Source organism: Rattus rattus, chromosome 11 (genome assembly GCF_011064425.1).
Source record: "Rattus rattus isolate New Zealand chromosome 11, Rrattus_CSIRO_v1, whole genome shotgun sequence".
NCBI classification, from domain to species: Eukaryota; Metazoa; Chordata; class Mammalia; order Rodentia; family Muridae; genus Rattus; species Rattus rattus.
Genome location: NC_046164.1, coordinates 33,359,976 through 33,380,001, shown reverse-complemented (window position 1 = coordinate 33,380,001; position 20,026 = coordinate 33,359,976). Strand labels below are relative to the sequence as shown.

The 20,026-nt window shown below is 43.7% G+C and overlaps 1 protein-coding gene across 1 annotated transcript in view; it reads right to left on the bottom strand.

Moving 5' to 3' along the window:
* Cep135 (centrosomal protein 135) overlaps positions 1-20,026 on the bottom strand; it is a 68,033-nt gene that overhangs the window by 14,873 nt on the left and 33,134 nt on the right. The window contains exons 14-21 of the mRNA XM_032916516.1: positions 18,232-18,309; positions 14,862-15,013; positions 8,613-8,728; positions 8,385-8,539; positions 7,912-7,967; positions 7,055-7,223; positions 5,651-5,761; positions 4,923-5,108 (exon numbers count right to left, since the gene is read on the bottom strand). Of these exons, the coding sequence (XP_032772407.1) occupies positions 4,923-5,108; positions 5,651-5,761; positions 7,055-7,223; positions 7,912-7,967; positions 8,385-8,539; positions 8,613-8,728; positions 14,862-15,013; positions 18,232-18,309 (1,023 nt within the window). The remainder of the gene's footprint in view (positions 1-4,922; positions 5,109-5,650; positions 5,762-7,054; positions 7,224-7,911; positions 7,968-8,384; positions 8,540-8,612; positions 8,729-14,861; positions 15,014-18,231; positions 18,310-20,026) is intronic.

Below are 20,026 nucleotides of genomic sequence, written 5' to 3'. Positions count from 1 at the left end.
ATGGTATTGGTACAGAGACAGCCAGGTAGATCAATGGAATAGAATTGAAGACCCAGAAATGAACCCATATACTTATAGTCACTTGATCTTTGACAAAGGAGCTAAAACCATTAGTGGAAAAAAGACAACATTTTCAACAAATGGTGCTGGTTCAACTGGAGGTCAGCATGTAGAAGAATGCAAATAGACCCATTCTTAGTGCCCTGTAAAGCTGAAGTCCAAGTGGATCAAGGACCTCCATATAAAATCAGATATACTAAAACTATTAGAAGAGAAAGTGGGGAAGAGCCTTGAACACGTGAGTACAGGGGAAACTTTCCTGAACAGAACACCAATGGCTTATGCTCTAACATCAAGAATCAACAAATGGGATCTCATAAAATTGCAAAGCTTCTGTAAGGCAAAGGACACTGTCATTAAGACAAAACATCAATCAACAAATTGGAGAAAGGTCTTATCAATTCTACAACTGATAGAGGGTTAATATCCAAAATATACAAAGAACTCAAGAAGGTAGACTCCAGAGAAACAAATAGCCCTATTAAAAATGGGGTACAGAGCTAAACAAAGAATTCTCAATTGAGGAATATCGAATGGATGAGAAGCACCTAAAGAAATGTTCAACATCCTTAGTCATCAGGGAAATGAAAATCAAAAAAACACTTGATTCCACCTCACACTAGTCAGAATGACTAAGGTAAAAACTCAGGTGACAGTGGATGCTGGCAAGGATGTGGAGAAAGAGGAACACTCCTCCATTGTTGATGGGACTGTAAACTGGTACAACCACTCTGGAAATCAGTCTGGAGGTTCCTCAGAAAATTGGACACAGTACTACCTGAGGCCCCAGCTATACCACTCCTGGGTATATACCCAAAAGATGGTCCAACATATAACAAGGACACAAGCACCACTATGTTCATAGCAGCCTTATTTATAATAGCCAGAAGCTGGAAAGAACCCAGATGTCTTTCAACAGAGGAATGGATACAGAAAAATGTGGTACATTTACACAATGGAGTACTACTCAACTATTAAAACCAATGACTTTATGAAATTCTTAGGCAAATGGATGGAACTAGAAAATATCATCCTGAGTGAGGTAACGCAATCATAAAATAATATATAAGTTATATACTCACTGATAAGTGGATCTTAGTTGAAAAGCTCCCAGGGACTAAACCACCAACCAAAGAGCACACATGGACAGACCCATGGTTCCATCTGCATATGTAGCAGAGGATGGCCTTATGGGGCATCAGTGGGAGGAGAAGCCCTTGGTCTTGTCAAGGCTCGAAACCCAAGTTGGGAAATGTCTGGGTGGGGAGGTGGGCAGGAGTGGGTGGGGAGGTGGGGGAGCACCGTCATAGACGCAGGGAGAGAAACTGGAGGGGAAACTGGGAAAGGGGATAACATCTAAAATGCAAATATAAAAATATACAATAAAAATATATTATTTCGGGGCTGGAGAGATGGCTCAGCGGTTAAGAGCACTGACTGCTCTTCCAGAGGTCCTGAGTTCAATTCCCAGCAACCACATGGTGGCTCACAACCATCTGTAATGGGATCTGATGCCCTCTTCTGGTGTGTCTGAAGACAGCTACAGTGTACTTAATATATAATAAATCTCTTAAAAAAAAAACACTCTTAAAAAAAATATATTATTTCAACAACCAAACCCGTTCCTTCTGGAGACTGAGGCAAAGTTCTACACCTCCCTTCTGTGGTGTTGTTGGCGATCATCTTGCCTTGCAGCTGTCTCTACCTCCATTTCACAGTGTGGCTCAGGTCCCAGATTTCCCTCATCTCAGATGGACTCGGGGTGTTCACTGGTCATGGTTTGCCTTACCCAGCAGGACTAATCTTAACTAAGTCTGCACAGATACTGCTTTTACCAGGTCACACCCATGAGTCGTGAGGCACCCAGGGTGATTTTCAGCAGCTAAAATTGTACCTATTTTAAAGCCCTGCAAAGTTAGGCCCTTCTCATGCATGAAACACCTCCAGGGTGGCCAAACTCTTTTACTAGGTTTAATGCTTTTGAATATGTGTTCATTGGGCCGGGTTGTGAGTGTGACAATCAAAGAACAACTGCAGCAGTCAGTTTTCTCTTCCTGCCATGTGGGATCTAGGGAAACTCAATAGCCCCTGGATCCATGGCACCGCTCCATGGCCCTCCAGTCACAGCACAGCATCAACCCCGGCTTCCTTAGGTGCCACCAGAGTCACGTCCATACTCTGGTGCGCTTCGAGGTAACCTTTACTCCATCTACCTGCCTCTAATACTAGAAAACAAGTTATGTGCTCCGAAATACAGCAGTGCATCAGGCACAGAGCAGATGCTCCAATCTAAGCCGGAGAGGAAGAGGCATGAAGCTGGCTAGCAGTTGTGACAGTCAGCATTCACTCACTGGGACAAAACACTGACGGATCATCTGGAAGGACAATTGGATTTTGGCTCACGGTTTTAGAGATTTCAGCCCACAGTCACTTCGCCCCATTGCTTTTGGGATGTGGTGAGGAGGAAACTATATGACAGAATTGCATGGCCAATTCTGTTCAGGGGAGTCCACTCGCTTCACTAGAGCCTGGAAGCAAAAGAGGGGTAAGGAAGAACCAAGGTCCTGATACTTCCTCAATGACGTACCCCTGAGCTAACTTCCTTAGTGACGCTCCACTTCTTAAAGACTCCAACCCCTGCAGTAACATCACAGGCTGGTGACTACGTCTTTAGGAGATGTGAGAGATCCAAACCATAACCCTAGTCCAAAGTCAGTCTAGAACCAAGCAATATAACTTCTATTCAACTTTGCGCCTTAAAAGTAAACTATCTGTGGAATTAATGCACTGTCCCCTGGATAATAGCATGACCTCTAGCCCCAAACCTAGGTCCATGTCTTCTGGGTCTCATGGCAGAGGAAGTCTTGCCAGCCTGTGAACTGCTCTCTGGAGCTCCACTGTGGCTTCTGGACTATTCTTGGTCATTCTCCCCTTTTCTTTCTTTTTTTTTTTTTTTGGAGCTGGGGACCGAACCCAGGGCCTTGCACTACCACTGAGCTAAATCCCCAACCCCGGTCATTCTTCCCTTTTCTTAAAGGTGACGGTGGCCTATCTTCCTCTGGTAAGACCCCAGAAGCCCACAGTCTGTCTTCCTTTCATGTCTTGTCTCTTTTAGTTTCTGACGAGAGGGCTGCCTAGATCCATGACTTCCGTATTAAGTTATCTAGTCATAACACTGGCCCTGCCTATAGAGAGTAGTATACAGATGCTGAAATACTTTTAAAATCCATTAAGTTCTGGTTCCTTTGCTTGACAGTTCCTTCTGCACCGTACCTCATAAGTGAGGCTTCCCTCCCACACTCTGAGTAAACATCTCAGTTAAGTATCCATCTCTCACGTGTTCTATTGTCTTCCTAACACTATACATAATTTTGTCACATTATTTGCAACAGGGTCACACTTGAGTCCTTGTTAGAAGAAACATTCCATTTACAATAATGTGTACTCTGTACTAAAGAATTTTTATCTCCTCTCTTTAAAATGTATTTACTTAGAGACAGTGTCTCCTCCAGCTCAGGCTGGCCTAGAATTTACTACGTAAATCAGGATGATCTGAAGCTTCTTCCAGGTACCAGGAGAGCAGGCAGGTGCTATCCCACCTGGCCCATGTGGTTGTGGGGCTCGAAGTCAGGGCTTCACACATGCTACACAGGCATTCCTCTATCTGACCTCTATCCCAGGTCAACGTTCTCCCCTTTACAAAGCCCACAATACTGATACTTCAATAAATATCTCCTTAAGACAATCCAGGCTTTTCCCATCGGATACCTCAAAACTGTTCTGGTTTCTGTTCATTACCCAACTCTATGACTTCTACGTTTCCCAATGTTTGTTAACAGCAGTGACCCCCTTCTTGGCCCCAAGTCTGAATCGGGGTACCTGGGCTGTGGCAGCAAATGGCCACAACTTTAGAGACTCACAAGAGAAATTTCCTCCTCACAGTTCCAGGGGCAGAGATGCAAATGTCACATGATAGCACAGCTGACTCCCTCTGGAGATTCTGAGGCAGAGCCCACCCCAGGCCCACATCTGAGGTTGCAAAGTCAGCATGAAGTCTGCCTCTGTCTTTGCATGGTGGTCTCCGATAAGTCTTTGCTTGTTAAGTCACCCTCCTTTTATAAAGGTATTAGGCATGACCCCATTTTACTTGGTTAAATCTGCAAAGACATTACTGCAAAATTATAGTCTAAAGTTTAGTACCTAAATATATTTATTTTGGGGGCTCTAACTTTATGCAGTACAGAGTCATTACTTTCTCCTAAAAGATGAAAATTTGAAAATTATACCAAGAAACTAAATAGGCAATCTAATTATATCAAACCGAGTCCTTATTAATTTAACTGAACTCAGAACTGTATTAATAACATTTTTATTCAACAGTCATAATGATGAAAGCTTATTTATGTCTAAATGCTCAACTCCTGAGCCATTTCTCTGGCCCATTGCTAGTCATTTTGTCCCAGCACCCATGAAAGATACTAGCAACACCATGTTAACAGGAACACAACTGTCAGTATCCCAAATGTGGAAATAAACAAACTACACCAAAAGGTCAGCGGCTATTGAATGCGTTATTTTGCAGCCTTGGAAAAGGACAAAACATGATTTAAGATGGATGCGTTTGATACTGGGTGGGTGTGGGGAAGATGGGTGAAGATTAGCACACTGTAAAGACTATACTTAATGCACAGAACCACACACTTAACGAGTGGTCACATGGCCGCCTGTCTCTTACCATTGTGAAAAGGAACGGGGCACCCTCTAGAGTGTGACAGTAGCAGGGTGTTAGCTCTGAGCTGGGGTCAGCCTCACTGTGTGTCGTGCCCCTGATGTGGCATCTTTCCTGGACAGCACTGCCTTACCTCCTGGATCTCCTTCTCCAGGAGCTCCACCCGCTCTCGCAGGTGCCTTCTCTCCGTGTCAATAGACAGCAGCTCTAGGCGGACCGAGCTGTTCTCCCCTTCCGCTTGCTGAGCTTTGATCTCCCAGTCCTCAGCACGGTTGTGAAGCATCTGGAATCTATCTAGCAAGTCTTTGTTTTCTTTTTCCTGGTTTAAGAACAATTACATTATTTCTAAGGCAGTATCGTCAATGGAACATCTATCTATATCACACATGCACAGCCACACAGCCACACACGTGTGCACACATGCACATACATGCACACACAGACACACACATGCACACACACATACACACATGCACATACATGCACACACCTGTATACAGACACACACACATGTGCACACATATGTGCATATGCACACAGACACACACGTGAACGAGTGTACACACAGAGACACACACACGCACATACATGCACACACAGACACACACACCACATACACACACACACACACACACACACACACACACACACACACTGGGAGCTGCTTGAATTCAGGAAACATCAGCGCGTGTATAGATACTATGCTACTATGCTAAGATCCATGGAGAAATATAAAGTTAGTAGGAAGGACTTCTACTTTCAAATATCTAATATCCAACCTTAAATGTCCAACATTTAATGCTGGAGGCAGAATTAAAGACACAAAAGCTGGTCTCAAATGCCAGCTGAACAGTTTTTCACCTTCGCGGCCATTAGGCTCTCCCATCGTGACACCTCAGTGATGTACTTGTGAACCCTGCTCTTCATCTCTTCTTTCTCTTGCACTGCTGCTTCCAGCTCCAGTGAGATCTCCTGTAAGTCAGCAGAGCAGAGAGAGCCAATGTCAGCCTGCAGTCATGTGCACACAGTGCCTTTGGAACTGAAGAAAAAAATGTGGGGAAGAAGAGCCTCTACTGGGTTATTTTTTCCATGGCTAGCCTGGTGTGTGTGTGTGTGTGTGTGTGTGTGTGTGTGTGTGTGTGGTGTGTGTGCCAACAATGTGTATTAATGCACATTGAAAGCCTATGTATATAGATGCACAAGCTGATGTGCAGACAGAATAGAGGATGCCATTTATCGCTCTCTGCCATCTTCCCCCTATTCTCCTGAGACAGATCTTTCACTGAAAGTAAAGCTCCCCATTTCAGTGAGGCTGGCTGGCCAACTCTGAGGTCACAGGAAGCCATGCCAGCCCTTTTGCATGGGTGCTGTGGATTTGAACTCAGAACATCTCACTTTCATTTCACAGCAAGCACCCTTACCCACTGAGCCATCTCCCCAGCCCTGATCTAAACTTTTTTTTTAGCAAACTTTGCCATAAAACTCCATGACAGTTCTGACCTTGTATTTGAACTTATATCAGGGCCAGTAGTTGGTATTAAAAAACTGATATAACTATAATATGGTTGATATTGACTAATACTGAAAGTAATTTTTATATTACATAAAAGAAATCATCAGTCTCCATAGCATAATCTTGTAATAAACCAGTATAGACAAAACCTTACAATATCTGCCCTTTAAAATATACCTTTGTTTGTTTACAGATCCATCTCTAAGACAATAGAAGGAAGCACAAATTACTAAAGCCTGTCACGGTCCTTCATACCTTTTAAGAAGAGGTGCCCTAAGAGTGAGTGATGCTGTGCCCTACCCAGTCCTGTGACAATACCGTCTATCCCAACAAAAACCATGCTTCCTAGCAGCAAACACTAAATGCTATCAGGCCTGATGACACACCTGCCATCCCCACACTTGAGAGGCGACAGAAGAAAACCAGAGTCAGAATCCCTTGGCTACACAGGGAGTTCAAGGGCTACATGTGACCCTGTGTCTAAACAAAGAAACAAGCAAACAAACAAACAAGCCAAGTCCTATGAGGGAGGTTCAACTCCAGATGGAAAAGGAGACTGTAGCTGCACTGATTAGACCACTGCGCTGGCTGTTTTCTGAGAACTACCTTTGCTAATGCCAACAGACACCATTCCCCTCAAGGAGTTAGCCTGTTTACATTCACTCCTGTTGCATTTTGGAAGAATGAATTTAGAAGTTTAATATTTAGCAAAATGTAATAAGTTCATGAAAAATCTCTGCCTGGTTTCATACCTGGTTTTCTCTCGCCATTGTGGCCAGGTCATCTTGCAACCTTCTATTTTCTTTATAAGAGATCTCTCTAGATTTCCCAACATCGTCAAGTTCCTTGTGAGTTGCATCAAGCTGGCGACGGAGGCTGTTTATCTCTCGGTCTCGATTAGTCAAAGTTTCTTGTAGTTGGCTGTGAAAGAGTGGTGGGGTAGCAATAAACTGTTATGGAAAACTCCAGGTCACTTGAAGTAAGACTATGTAGTCTCAATATGTGTGCGAGTACAGGAGAGCCTAAGTGCTGCCTTTGGACATGGCTGAAAATACTCAGGTACTTTAGATTCCTATCAACCGTTATATACAAATAGAGCCACAAAATAAATATTATTATTATACAAGTTAAGCAAATGTAACATTTTCAGGTGTTAGAAAATACAATATAAAGCCACATTAAATATTTAGTGTTTACATTGCCTTTATTATATAAAACATAAAGGCACATAGAATAAATGATTAGTGACTTTTCTTTTTAGATAGCTTAAAATCTTTTTGGAGACCAGATACAAATTATGAAAATTTTAAGATAATCAATATAGGTTTAATTGAGGAGCAAATGCAAGAGCTGGCCATTAAAACTATCTAAGTTGAGCTATTGGGACTTGAACAGGTGACTATGTAAGCATGGAGAGCAAGTGGGTAAAGCAGGAAGGCAATGCCATCCAACAGCAGCAAGGAGCAAGTCAGAGCAGGACTGAGGAAGCAAGGCTGCCACAGGCAAAGCCGGAACTTCACAGGAAAGCAGTCCTGGTTCCAGACTCTGCTAAGTAGGAAGGCCGCATTTGCTGGAAATTTCTCATGAACACCATTCATCGGTTACTCACTTCAGTGACGATTCACACTCCGAGACTGTGACCTTCAACTGGGTAATAGCTTTTTCCTGGAGAAATTACAGAAACAAAAGATTTTTTAGTCATTCATTCAGAATCATCTTCAGTTAAATTTGCATAATCAACTAAATTTAGGTAAGTGCAATTGCATAAATTACACATAAACGCAGCCTCTAAATAAACACAGTTCTATGCCCATCTATATGTCTCATCTTGGCATCTCTAACCACTGAAGAGCTTTAGTGGCTTCCTCAAAGTGTGCTTTAATGAGACCAAATCACATTCTAGAAACAGATAAAATCCCACCATAAGGATTCTAATTACCAGGCTAGAAGGAAATCAAGGTGTGTTACAGACAGAGCTGTGGGTCTCAGGAACTCGTCAAGGGCTGTAAGAACTGCGTATTTCGAGTGGAGACTAAGCAGGCTCTCCTGCTGAGAGGCTGAGAACATGTGACAGATACATACTTTACTAATGAGGCTGTCTTGCAGGCTGGCGATCTTTTCCGTCTTCTCATCCACAGTCTCCTGGAGAAAGTCCTTTTCTTTGTCCATCACGCCGATGGTCTTCTTCATCGCATGAGTTTCTTCGCTCTGCATCGTCATCCTGTGGCTCAGAGACTCTGCAGAGGGAGAAGAGTGTTTGTCAGGTGGAGGCAATTTAGCTTAGCAAAAGCAAAATCCCAAAAGGCTCACCTAGTTTCTGCTCCAGCGCTTTAATTTGTTCTTGGGCTGATTCGAGTTCACCTCTTTTTATGGAAAGTCGGTGCTGACACTCATCAAGTGACCGCTGTAGCTGCTCACTCACTATCCTAATCAGTGGACAAAACCAAACGTTATTCTTTATCTCTTACGGAAATAGCTTTGTTAAATGAGAGGTCTTAAAATGGTTTGATTTCTTATTTAAGTTTCTTTTTTTTTTATCGGAGCTGGGGACCGAACCCAGGGCCTTGTGCTTGCTAGGCAAGCGCTCTACCACTGAGCTAAATCCCAACCCCTTAAGTTTCTTTTATTTCTTATTATAAAGCTCTCCCAGTCTAATCAATGGCTTCTACATAATGCTTTTCCTGTTGTCCACCATTCTCCAAAATGGTTCAACTTCCAAAAAACGTTATGGTAGAAAGATGAAATTAATTGTATATTCTCTTCCAGAAGATTTTTGGTAGTTTTAAAGTTCTCCTCAGTAGTTCCCTAACATCAACCCCGTTTCCCCAAAATCTACTTTTGAGAGTAGAGTCAAAGCCTTGTCTTCATGACATTGCTGGGCTAAGTCCTCGCCATCTGGACCACGTGGGCTTGTAAGTTTGCTTCTTATGTTGGCTCTCTGAGTGGCAGTGACTGTAGGTCACAGTGCTGGGAGACGGGCATTTCCTGCAGTGTGATGGATAACAATAAAGGCTGGTTTCAGGGAGCCAGGGGAAGGACTCGTGGCCGCCTAAGCCATTCATGGGAAAGCCTGTCTCTAGTGTCTGTTCTAGTGTTGGAAGTAACTGCTCATTTTCAGAAGTAACATCCTGGAAGCTGCCACAACATGTCTTGGTTCTCATAGCCACAGGCTTCTGGATGCTTCTCTCTCTGAGCAGGAAGCATTTACCATGTCTGGCTTAAAAGGCCATTCCTACCTGTGAATCACTAACTTCCTTTTGGGTTTCCTTTGAGGATAAGACACTGAAGAAGATACTAGCGGGAACTTGACTTAGAAATGCTTAATAAGCAAGAGGTCTAGTTCCCAAAATGATGAGTAAAATGGGACATTTCTATAGAAGTAAGCTTTAAGGAATACTGGGGTATCCTGAAGACAAAACCCTAACAGAGTTCTCACAGCAAGTGAATGATGACGACCAATGCAGGCAGGACAGTACAGCTGGACTGACTTCTTAGAACTGTACGGTGGAACAAACCAAGTCAGAAAGAGGCCAGGTCCAGGCAATTTTACTGGGGAAAAGCATCTGCAGTCCAGGTGAGTGCACCTGGAACCCAGAGCCATGGTGTGCAGAGATAGCTAAGGAGAAGGGACTGTGTACACGTTAGTTCATGTGTTCCTGGAGTAGTTCTGTTGCAACTATCTTCCAATTTACTTGTCCAGAATCTCAAAACTACCAGGGCAAAGGCCAAGGGGCCAGGAAAGGCTGTCTCATATTGCCTTCTGCACAGAATGCAAGACCAGTACCCTTTAAGGCAGTGGCTCTTAACCTTCCTATGCTCAACCCTTTAATACATTTCCTCATGTTGTGAACTCCCAACCATAAAAATCTTATTTGTTGCTACTATATAACTGTAATTTTGCTACTGTTATGACTTGTAAATATCTGTGGTTTCTGACCATGTGAAAAAGTCATCTGACTCCCCCAAGTTGAGAATCACTGCTCTATGTGGACAGGAAAATGGAATGACCCACAGAGGACTTACTGAAGCGCAAATGGCTGGCATTGCTTAAATCTCTAGGCAAAAATATATCTCCTTTGCCTGGAGCTTTACAATGGTGTGATACGCTGGTGGGAGTGCAGCTGACGAAGGCAACCAGGACAACATCTGGACTGACAGGAAGGAAGCCCTCAGGTGACCCTCACAAAGGCTTTACCTCTTCTATCCCAGTATAGAGAGGAAAGGGCCAACAGAAAAGCCTGACTGCCCTGCTGCTGCCAGAAGCTTCCTAGTGGGAGCTGGGAGGGAGGCTCATGGATGGGCTGCCATTTTACTCTCTCTAAATTGGAAGGAAACTTTGCAAATCACATTGTCAGTAAAAATGAACCAGTTTCTTAGCTTTAAATGTTTTTTTGTTTTTTGTTTTTTGTTTTTTGTTTTTTTTTCGGAGCTGGGGACCGAACCTCAGGGCCTCGTGCTTGCTAGGCAAACACTCTAGCACTGAGCTAAATCCCCAACCCCTTAGCTTTAAATGTTACAGAGGAAAAACATGCTTTTCTACCAGAAAAGAAAAAAACAAAACAAAACAATAAAATTGAACGTAATTCTGGCTCTCTGTTTAACAGACTATGCTGGGCTCAAATCATCTCTCAGCCTCAAAGTTCACAGTCACATTACAATGGCTATGCAAACTCTCATTTTTGGGGGGTAAAATTATTTCCTTTTGTTACAGAGTGTATCTAAAATATCTTAAAAACATCTCTTAAAGGTTCTTTCATAATGTTTCAAGCTCTAAAATAAAGTTCTGTCTAAGAGAGAAAAGTTTGGAAAGTTAATGGCCTGTCAGAGGAGAGCTACTGATGGGCTTTCTTGGAGCTTCTCCTATGAGCCCCATGGTGCAGGCTCATTGCTATGAAGACCAGGGATAACATCACAGGGTGTACCAGGAAAATAAGAGGGATAGGAATGATTTCAACATCAGCACCTCAAGCTCAGACGTCATCATTTCGTGAAAATATTCTTGTTCTTATTGCTAAGAATATATGGTAGTAATCCCAAGCAATCCATGAGTTTTCATCTCCTTATCTAAAATGATTTCTGATTCCTTAACAAATATTTCTCAAGGGACACTAGCTGCATATACCTGGACATATCTAATATTTCCAGAAAAGTACATAACATTTTAAAGATTTATTTCTGTTACATATATGAGTGCACTATCTGAATGTATAGCTGCAGGCCAGAAGGTCACTGGATCCCATTACAGATGGCTGTGAGCCACCACGTGGTTGCTGGGATTTGAACTCAGGACCTCTGGAAGAGCAGACAGTGCTCTTAACTTTCTAAGCTATCTCTCCAGCCCCTAACATTTTAAATATATCTGTATGGTTCTGATTATATCTAAACAAATCCCAGTAAAACAACTGATATCTATTGGTATATCACAGCCATGGAGAGTTCATAGGTCATCTGCAGGAGGCTGCTATTGCATGCTGTCCAGCCTAGATAACATGTAACGCTCTCAGTGTTAACTGAGGTACTGAACACTAGGGCTGTGCTACAGGATTCCAGATGCTAAATGGGGAAGGCCACTTACTTGAGCACAGAGATTTGAGGTCAAGTCTGGGCAACAGCAAAAACTCACAAAATGGTTACAGTGACTGCAAACATGGTGGCAGCCCCCAGGGGAACCACTGTTAGAGCCTGACAGCAGTGACAGCGATTACGATGCCTACCATGGGGGACTGAGAAAAGGGAGGTGTCCAATGGGGCTGGAAAACAGCTTATCCTTGAGCACCGGTTAACAAACCATAGCTGATTGCTTATTTCTTTCTAGCTGTAAAGAGTTTTTATGTTTAAGTGAGTGAGAAAATATTTCCACAGGAAAACATTCTCTGACATAAAAATGAAATGAAATCCAAATTTCAATGTCCACAAACAAAGCTGTGGTGAACAGAGCCACCATCCTCACCAACACAGTGACTTCTGCCACCGTCCTCACTAACACAGTGACTTCTGCCACCGTCCTCACTAACACAGTGACTTCTGCCATCGTCTTCACTAACACAGTGACTTCTGCCATCGTCCTCACTAACACACTGCCCACAGTGACTTCTGCCATCGTCCTCACTAACACACTGCCCACAGTGACTTCTGCATGTCAGAAGCCAGGTTAAAGGTGTGTGGTAACTGCATGGCCCACACAGTCTAAAACACTGAGTACCACTGGGAAGTTTGCCAACCCCTGGCTAGCATGCAGAGGCGTCCAGACCCAGCATCCCTGCACACAGACATTTTCTTCTTGTCCTGTGAAGGTTTGGGTTAGGCTGTAAACTGCTGGACCTCATTTAATGCTGTAGTTCAAGAGAAGAAAGTCATTACCATTCTCAAAATGGCTATTTCATACTGTCTTCCGATGCTACACCAAGAGACCAGACCAAAGACTCTCTACTTCTACAATTGTAGGTTCTGTCTGGTCCTCTAAGGTCTGGGGGGAAGGCATGGAGATTTGATGGGAAAGTATATCTAATACAGGGGGGGAAAGAGAAGATGGCCCACGAGAGAGAAAGGAGCATGTACCTCATCTAAGGAGAACCAGCTTCATGTATGAAACACTGTGTCCTTAGAGTAACAAGAGCTCTAGGAACCACACTGAAAATGGCACGAGGCTAGGACAATGTCCTTCTACTTCTGCAGAGGCCTGTGTTGTGGTTTGAAGTGACTTTAGTGCTGAATTTAGACCTGCAGCTCAAACTCACATTTTTACAAATGTTTACCAACAGAATATTGAAGATATACTGGCCTTGGAAATGAATCACCCCACCCCCAATCATTCCCTACACCCACGGGGGGGGGGGAGAGGGGAAGGAGGAGGGGGAGGGAGAGAGGGGGACATAGCTGCGACAATATTTGTTTCAGAACAAAAACAGCAAAGCAGTTACAGACTAGCCTATGGCATCCAAAAGAGGACACCAGTGGCTCTGTTTCCAGAGTCTTCTGTGAGGAAAAGGGAGTGGTGGTATGGTGATGATCTGAAGGAACAGAAAAACGGCAGCTCTGGTCAGCTGGATACAGAAGCAAAGAGAGCAGGCTAGCAGTCCTGCAGAGGGAATGCCGCACTGTATGTGCCTGGACTTTGGAGCTGAAGACGACCAGAGAGAAGCAGGCCGTGTGCTCTCCTCCATAGTGTACTTGCAGACAGAGGGAGGCTGCCTGATAAAGATGCTGTAAGGCCCCGAGGGAGAAAAGCTGAATACTGAGTCGCTAAGCTGCTGTTGTTAACCGAGAGCCTGAGTCTCTCTGTCAGCCGTCCTCTTCCCGGTTCCTTCTTCTATCACATGGTCGGGGTTTCTTCTACTGGAGGTTTGTGACTCCGGGCTTTTGTATATGGAGTCTGTGACTTTTATTCTCACCGTTTCTTTGTCCTTCTGAATTGTAGGTGAAACTCCTGAGCCTGCTCTTGACTTACCAAGTCAGTTTTCTACAGTAGGCAATCCAATGATCAATAACCCTTCAGCTGTAACTTACCGATCTGTTTTTAAAAACCCGTCACTGCCATCCTTCCTGACTGCAGCATATTACTGCTCTATGACTCGGGTGCATGAAGACTTTGTTGACATTTAAAGATTTCTTCCTAGTTTTTATGGCAAATGTAATTTAGAGAAATAGATTTCCTCTGACTCTTCAGAGTAGAGTAACCTTCAGTTACCTGTTTTGCCCATGACAGCCATGCAATTGGGGGTGAGGGAGGGGGGACACCTAGCTTTTATTCCCTTCAGTTGTGTGTACTTAAAACTGACAAATGGCCCAATACCCCAACGTACACATTGTGCATTGGTGTGCTGCACTGCTGTTTAATCCCCACATCAGTCACCTTTTGATTTTATGAAGGAAACATTTCTTTTCCTTCTTTCTTTTTTTACTGTGCTAATATATTTTATTTGCTTTGTATGCTGATACTTTCTTTTATCTTTATTTATTGGATATTTTTTATTTATTTACACTTCAGATGTGAAGGAAACATCTGAGTTGCCTTTTGCCCTCAAGGTTCACAGCTCCTGTCTCAGTCCTGACCTGAGCGCTCCTCTGCCTCTCATCTGTCTCTAAGACTTCCATGCTCCATGTTCTAGCACAGGCTGCTTCCTACCCTTGGTTAATCTTCTGGTTTCCAATCAGAACGGGTTAAATATAGAAGATACAACATTCGGGCTTTATATTATTTAGAAGAGGTGAGGAGAAGATGGACACAGTTGCATGGCAGAAGTTGTACAATCCGTGCAGGCCTTCCCTACAGAGCACAGCATCATGTTTATCTACTGAGGTTAAAGTAGACAGAGCAGAGAACTTTTTGGTGATCATGTCAACCTGTGAAAGATTCAAAACTATGGCTCCCATAGTCACTCAGTAAATCAGAACACAAAAAGGCCTCCCTCATCCTTCCTAAGGGTTCCCAGGAGACTGTACCATGAGGCCACCTTGGGAAAACACTCTTCAAAGGCACAGAGCAAAACACCATTGACCCTTGGATACCCAGAAGAAGCACAGAGGCGAAATGAGGAAAGAAAGCTTTAAGAGACTTACCTGAGCGAGTTCATTTCTGTTTTCTGATGAGATGAGTCACCAGCCACATGGCTAAGTTTTTGAGCTTGGAGTTTTGATTTGCTCTCTAATGATTCTATTGTTTCTTTCATTATTAATATTTTAGATTGCAATTCATATTTTTCATTTTCAAGCTATAATTTAAATTAAAAAATTAATAAGCATTACGTAATATCTTATTTTTCATAGCTACTCTTAATAATACTCTGGGAGGTAATTATGGAGCTATTAAAACAGCAACTGCCATCTGCACTCTTAGATTGATGTGTCAGAGTGGCCGTGTCCATTGCCCTTCCCCACTGTTACTACAATGAAAGAAAACATGTAAACAAAAATAAAAACAAAAAATCCATAACAGCAATGAGACAGGAAGTGAAACTACAAACAGGGTGAAAAACCTGAGGAGCTTCCTAAAACTCAACCAAACCCCACAAACCCTCCATGGTTCATTTCCAGGTTTTGGAATCAAAAGTTTCTCCCCAGACCTCCATTATCCCCCACCCCCTCCAGAAAGCCTCGAAACCTGCAGTAAATAGATAGGAATTAAACAAAAATGGGAGGTGAGGGGAATGTAACCACAACATGGTCAAGATTTATGGAGAAACAAAATAAAGTCTTCCCGACCGCATGAGTAAGACCTGCCTTCATATAGATCGCCCTGCTTCTCTGCATGGGAGCCCAAGACTTGAAGTGTGTTAAGATTCCACTAAATTATAAATCCTTGAGATGCTGTCCCTGCACGTATCCTCCAGGGCACCGAGCGACTTGCTGTCCTTCACTGCAGCACCGTGATGTCACTCCTAAGCCACGCACTGCCCGGCTCGCTTGCTTTGAACTTTATCAGAGCAGAATCACACTGTGTGCTTTCTTCAGCAATTTGGTGCTTTGGTACAACCTGCATTCGTGCCAGCCATACCTCTGATACTAGTAACCGTCACTGTTCTGCTCCATAGAAACTGTATTGACTTTGACTGAGCTGATGTACTCATGTATGATTGATACGTGATGATTGAAGATCACTTATTGGTTCGAATAAATAGTGTAGGCTCTGTGGAACCTCTCATCTGTCACCACCACTCCAGTGAAACGCAACAGCAGATGCAGATAATGCAGACGCACAAACAAATGAGCCAGTCATTATTTTTACTAACTCAACTTACAGAGCAGGGAGTGCATCCGGTCTAGGAACTGCCCCCTGCTGACCTTTGACATAGACCAACTATCTAGAAATGGACTGCTGACAGCATGAACTTGCTATGACCATGCCTGCTGTGGTTCAAACATGCAATGTCCACAACAGACTGAGGTGTCAAAGGCTTGGTCACCACCGCTTGGGGAGTGGTAGACTCTTTATGAACAGGACCTAGCAGAAGCAAGGAGGTGCTAGGGGATGGCCTGACAAGGTGCATCATGGTCCCTGCCTCTTCTCACCTTCTCTGCTTTCTGGATGCTGTGTGAGCAGTGCTAGTCCACCAGACCCTGTCCACTACAAAGTTCTGCTTTGCTTCAGAACCAAGCAATGCAGCAGCTGTGGACTGAACCCTTGAAACCGTAAGCCCAAGTAAACACAGCAATGAAAGGTGACAAACACTGAAAGCCAGCAAAGAGATACGAGCTATTGAGGCTCCCTGGCCACGAAGCTCAGAAACCTTGGGACTGCTTGTGGGAGGGATCTGAAACCAAGGACGCTATATAATGCAGAGCTGGTTAGGGGATTCCAATCAGAAGAGACAACACCAGAGTGCCAACAGGGATGTGGACGGCTAAAGGCCAGGTTCACAGGTCTCACATGGGAACAAGGACTCTGGAAAAGAACTAAAAGCCATGTGTGATACAAAACAAGTAAGCTTTGTCCATCCCCTGAGACTTGTGACTATGTCACAAACCTGAGGTTAAAATGGCAGACTGACTGCCCTGGGGGAGGACATTTTAAGGCAGTCAAGCATGAATGCTGTGGCTTGGTTATTTCTGGCAGCCTTTAGCCAGGTTTATCGTGAGAAGTGGGAGTGAACACCAGAGCAGAGCGTTTGAAAAATGTGTTCAGCCAGAAAATAAATGAAAGTGAGGCCAACAAAGGAATGGCTGCTGAAGAAAACAGCCACTTTGTAACAGGCTAAGAAGCCGGAAGAGCTCAGCAAGGCTGTGCTCACCTCCATTTAAGGGCATGAGCAGGAGAATAAGGAGAAACCTCTGTGGAAGACTGGGCTTTGAATACGGAAGAGGTGCGTCCCTAGTCACGGCTTGGGAAATGTTCAGTCACCTAAGAACTCAGTGGCTGCAACAGCTATGGTCCAGGTAGGCCTGGCTACTGCTCAAGCTGGCTGCGGACACTGTGTGACCCTCTGCCTTCAGCCCTAAGTAGCTATCTCTAAATAATCTTAAAATGACTTCTGGTGATGGTCTATTTGAGGCAGGAGGCAGTTTCTTGTTCTTTGTATCTTCATATGTGTAGCCATTCTCCAGGAAAGAATTACTAAATGATCCTTCACTCACTGATCTAGGATTCAGTACATGTTAAGTTTCTTTTGTGAATTTGTTATACTTGGTTTCATCGGCCTTTATTAGACCTGCCCTTATCATAATGGCCCTAAACCCAGTATCATGTCCCTTAAACTTCTATACTACTTTTGGCTCTTTGTTTCTGCATAAATTATGAAATTTCAGAGTAGTCAATGGTAGGAAATATACACTATCTAGTTAGTCTGGAATGGTTGCATCCATATTGAACATACAGATTTTTTCTTGTCATTATTTCCTAAACACAGTATAACAACTGTTTATACAATGTTCACATTGTATAAGGTCTTATGAAATCATACAAAATCCTGTAAGAAACCTAAATATGATTTAAAGAATATGGGAGGATATATAGGTTATATTCAATATTATGTCATTTTTATATGTAAATGTGAAGTTCTTCAGACATAGGTATCTGAAGAAGTCCTGGGAGCAGATACTGAGGGCTATTTATAGAGAAAATCAGCAGTCAGTTTCCCGTTTTAGTCTGTATGTATAACATAATTACTTTTCTAAGATCAAACCACAATAATCACAGCTCGCCACTACTGAGGCCTGCAACGTTCCAGGACTCTCACGTGTGGCCCGTGTGTTGGTCACGGATCACACTTTCACAGAAACCCCGAGAGACAGAAACACTCCTTCAACGTCAAAAACAAAAAGCTAAAAGAGAGGAGCTAAGAACCTGGCCCAGACAGGAAGCCGGATTTGACCACGGGAAAGGCCTCAGCGCAGGGTCTCTCTTCCTTGCATACTAGCCTTCAAACACATACAGTATCTAAAAGCGTAACAACTGGTGCCGTCACCCATACCCCCAAATCCTCTGATAGATTACCTGGTGATTAATATACGTCAAATGTTCAATAGTCTTCTCTAATTCTGATTTTCCAACAACATTCACTTCTTGGATATTCTGAAAAAGAATTTTATAGAAAATGTTCATTTCATAGATTCTATGGATGTTATAGGAAGGTCAGACATGTCTAATGACAAGGTCAGTTAGAAAAGTTACATGCCCTATCTCCATGTGTCATGCAGAAGATAAAGAGGGAGTGGACTCATTTATAAAGACTTATGTGGACTGAGCCTGGTTAACAAGCGTCATACAGAGGACACCACACCAAGTCACAACTCACAATGCGTCCTCACAAGAGGAGATGTACGGACCCACACACACCTCCCATTACTTTTGCTACAGTGCTGCTCTCTGACCTAGAGCTTCATGCTGGTTAGTGCTCGACTGCTGAGCCACAACCCAGATTAAGAAAAACAGGATACGAAGAAGAAAATGCATGGTCAGACACAGGCGACAGAACAGAATGAGACCGGTTTTAAGAACCAGCTGGTCAGGATATAAATGAAGGCTAGTTTTCTCGTTTATTACCTCACTCAAGTCAAGGAGACTTAATGCAGTGGTGGCTGGGTTTTTCCAGTAAGGGTGCGTACTCACTCATGCTATTCACTTTAACACTGTACTTGATATTTAGATTATGCATCTGGTTAAAGAGATGACTACTCTGTTAATTAAATCACTTGAGCAGTGCTGACGTATGCTCTAAACAAAGCGCCAAGCAAGGGCAGAGCCACCAGTGAAGTCTCTGACGCCACAGCTCATATAAAGACAGACCTGAAACAAGGAACTAAGATAAAACCATGAAGGTAGAAGGGCAGGGGTTTGAGGGTGACCCTCCGTAATAAAGCGTGTCTAAGTCAGCCTGAGCTACATGAGACCTCGTCTCAGAAACAAACAGCACTGGAGCGTGCTCTGCAGGCTGCTGAGGGCATCAAGGGCTGTGCCCAGCTGGGCACCCTGCATGCTGCAGCGGCCACCTAGGAAAGATGTGCGTGCACACAGAGCAGCGGTGCGACTGCTATGGGGTAACTGCTCTCTGAGTAAACTGGAGGGCTATTCCACAGAAGAGACTGTCTGATACTGTGGGCCTGATCAAGGCCCAAGACTATTGAGAGCATAGTCTCTAGGGTAAACCTGCTAGTGTTCTAATGTTCTAAATGGCCATGATGTCAAAGTGCCTCCAAATACATATGTCTGTACCTGTAGACCTGGGCATCTCTCTTGACCTTGGGTAGAGAAATGTCTTCTTTGCAGTGGGCAGCAGTCAGTGGGTCGCAAACAGAGCCTTATACTGGGCACTGAGATCAACTCTCCCTCCCTAGCCTAGGATAAGGGACTATCATAGAAGGGGAGGCAGAAAGGATGTGGGCCTGGAAAATGGGGAAGGCTGCTGTGACGGCATGGCCATCACACTCATGAACTCACCGGCTGCTGGGGTCAGGTGCATAAGACCCACAAAAGAGCAAGCCAGTCAAAATTCTTGCATAGATGGAGTAAATGATCTCTAGGCCACACTGTTTAAATGATCTCCAGGCCACACCATTTACTGAGGAGATGCTGGCAACTGACAGATTGAAGAGGGAGAACCATTTTTTTTAAGGGTATGGCTGTTGACAGGACTCCTCTGCCCCAGTGGATGGCCCCACAAAAAGGAACATGAAGGGAGCTGGGAGGGGTTGAGAGGAGTGCGTATCATATTTCATTGTATACATGCACGAAACTCTCAAGCACACAGGAAAATACATAGAGATGATCGACTATTTCCCTAGACAAGGGG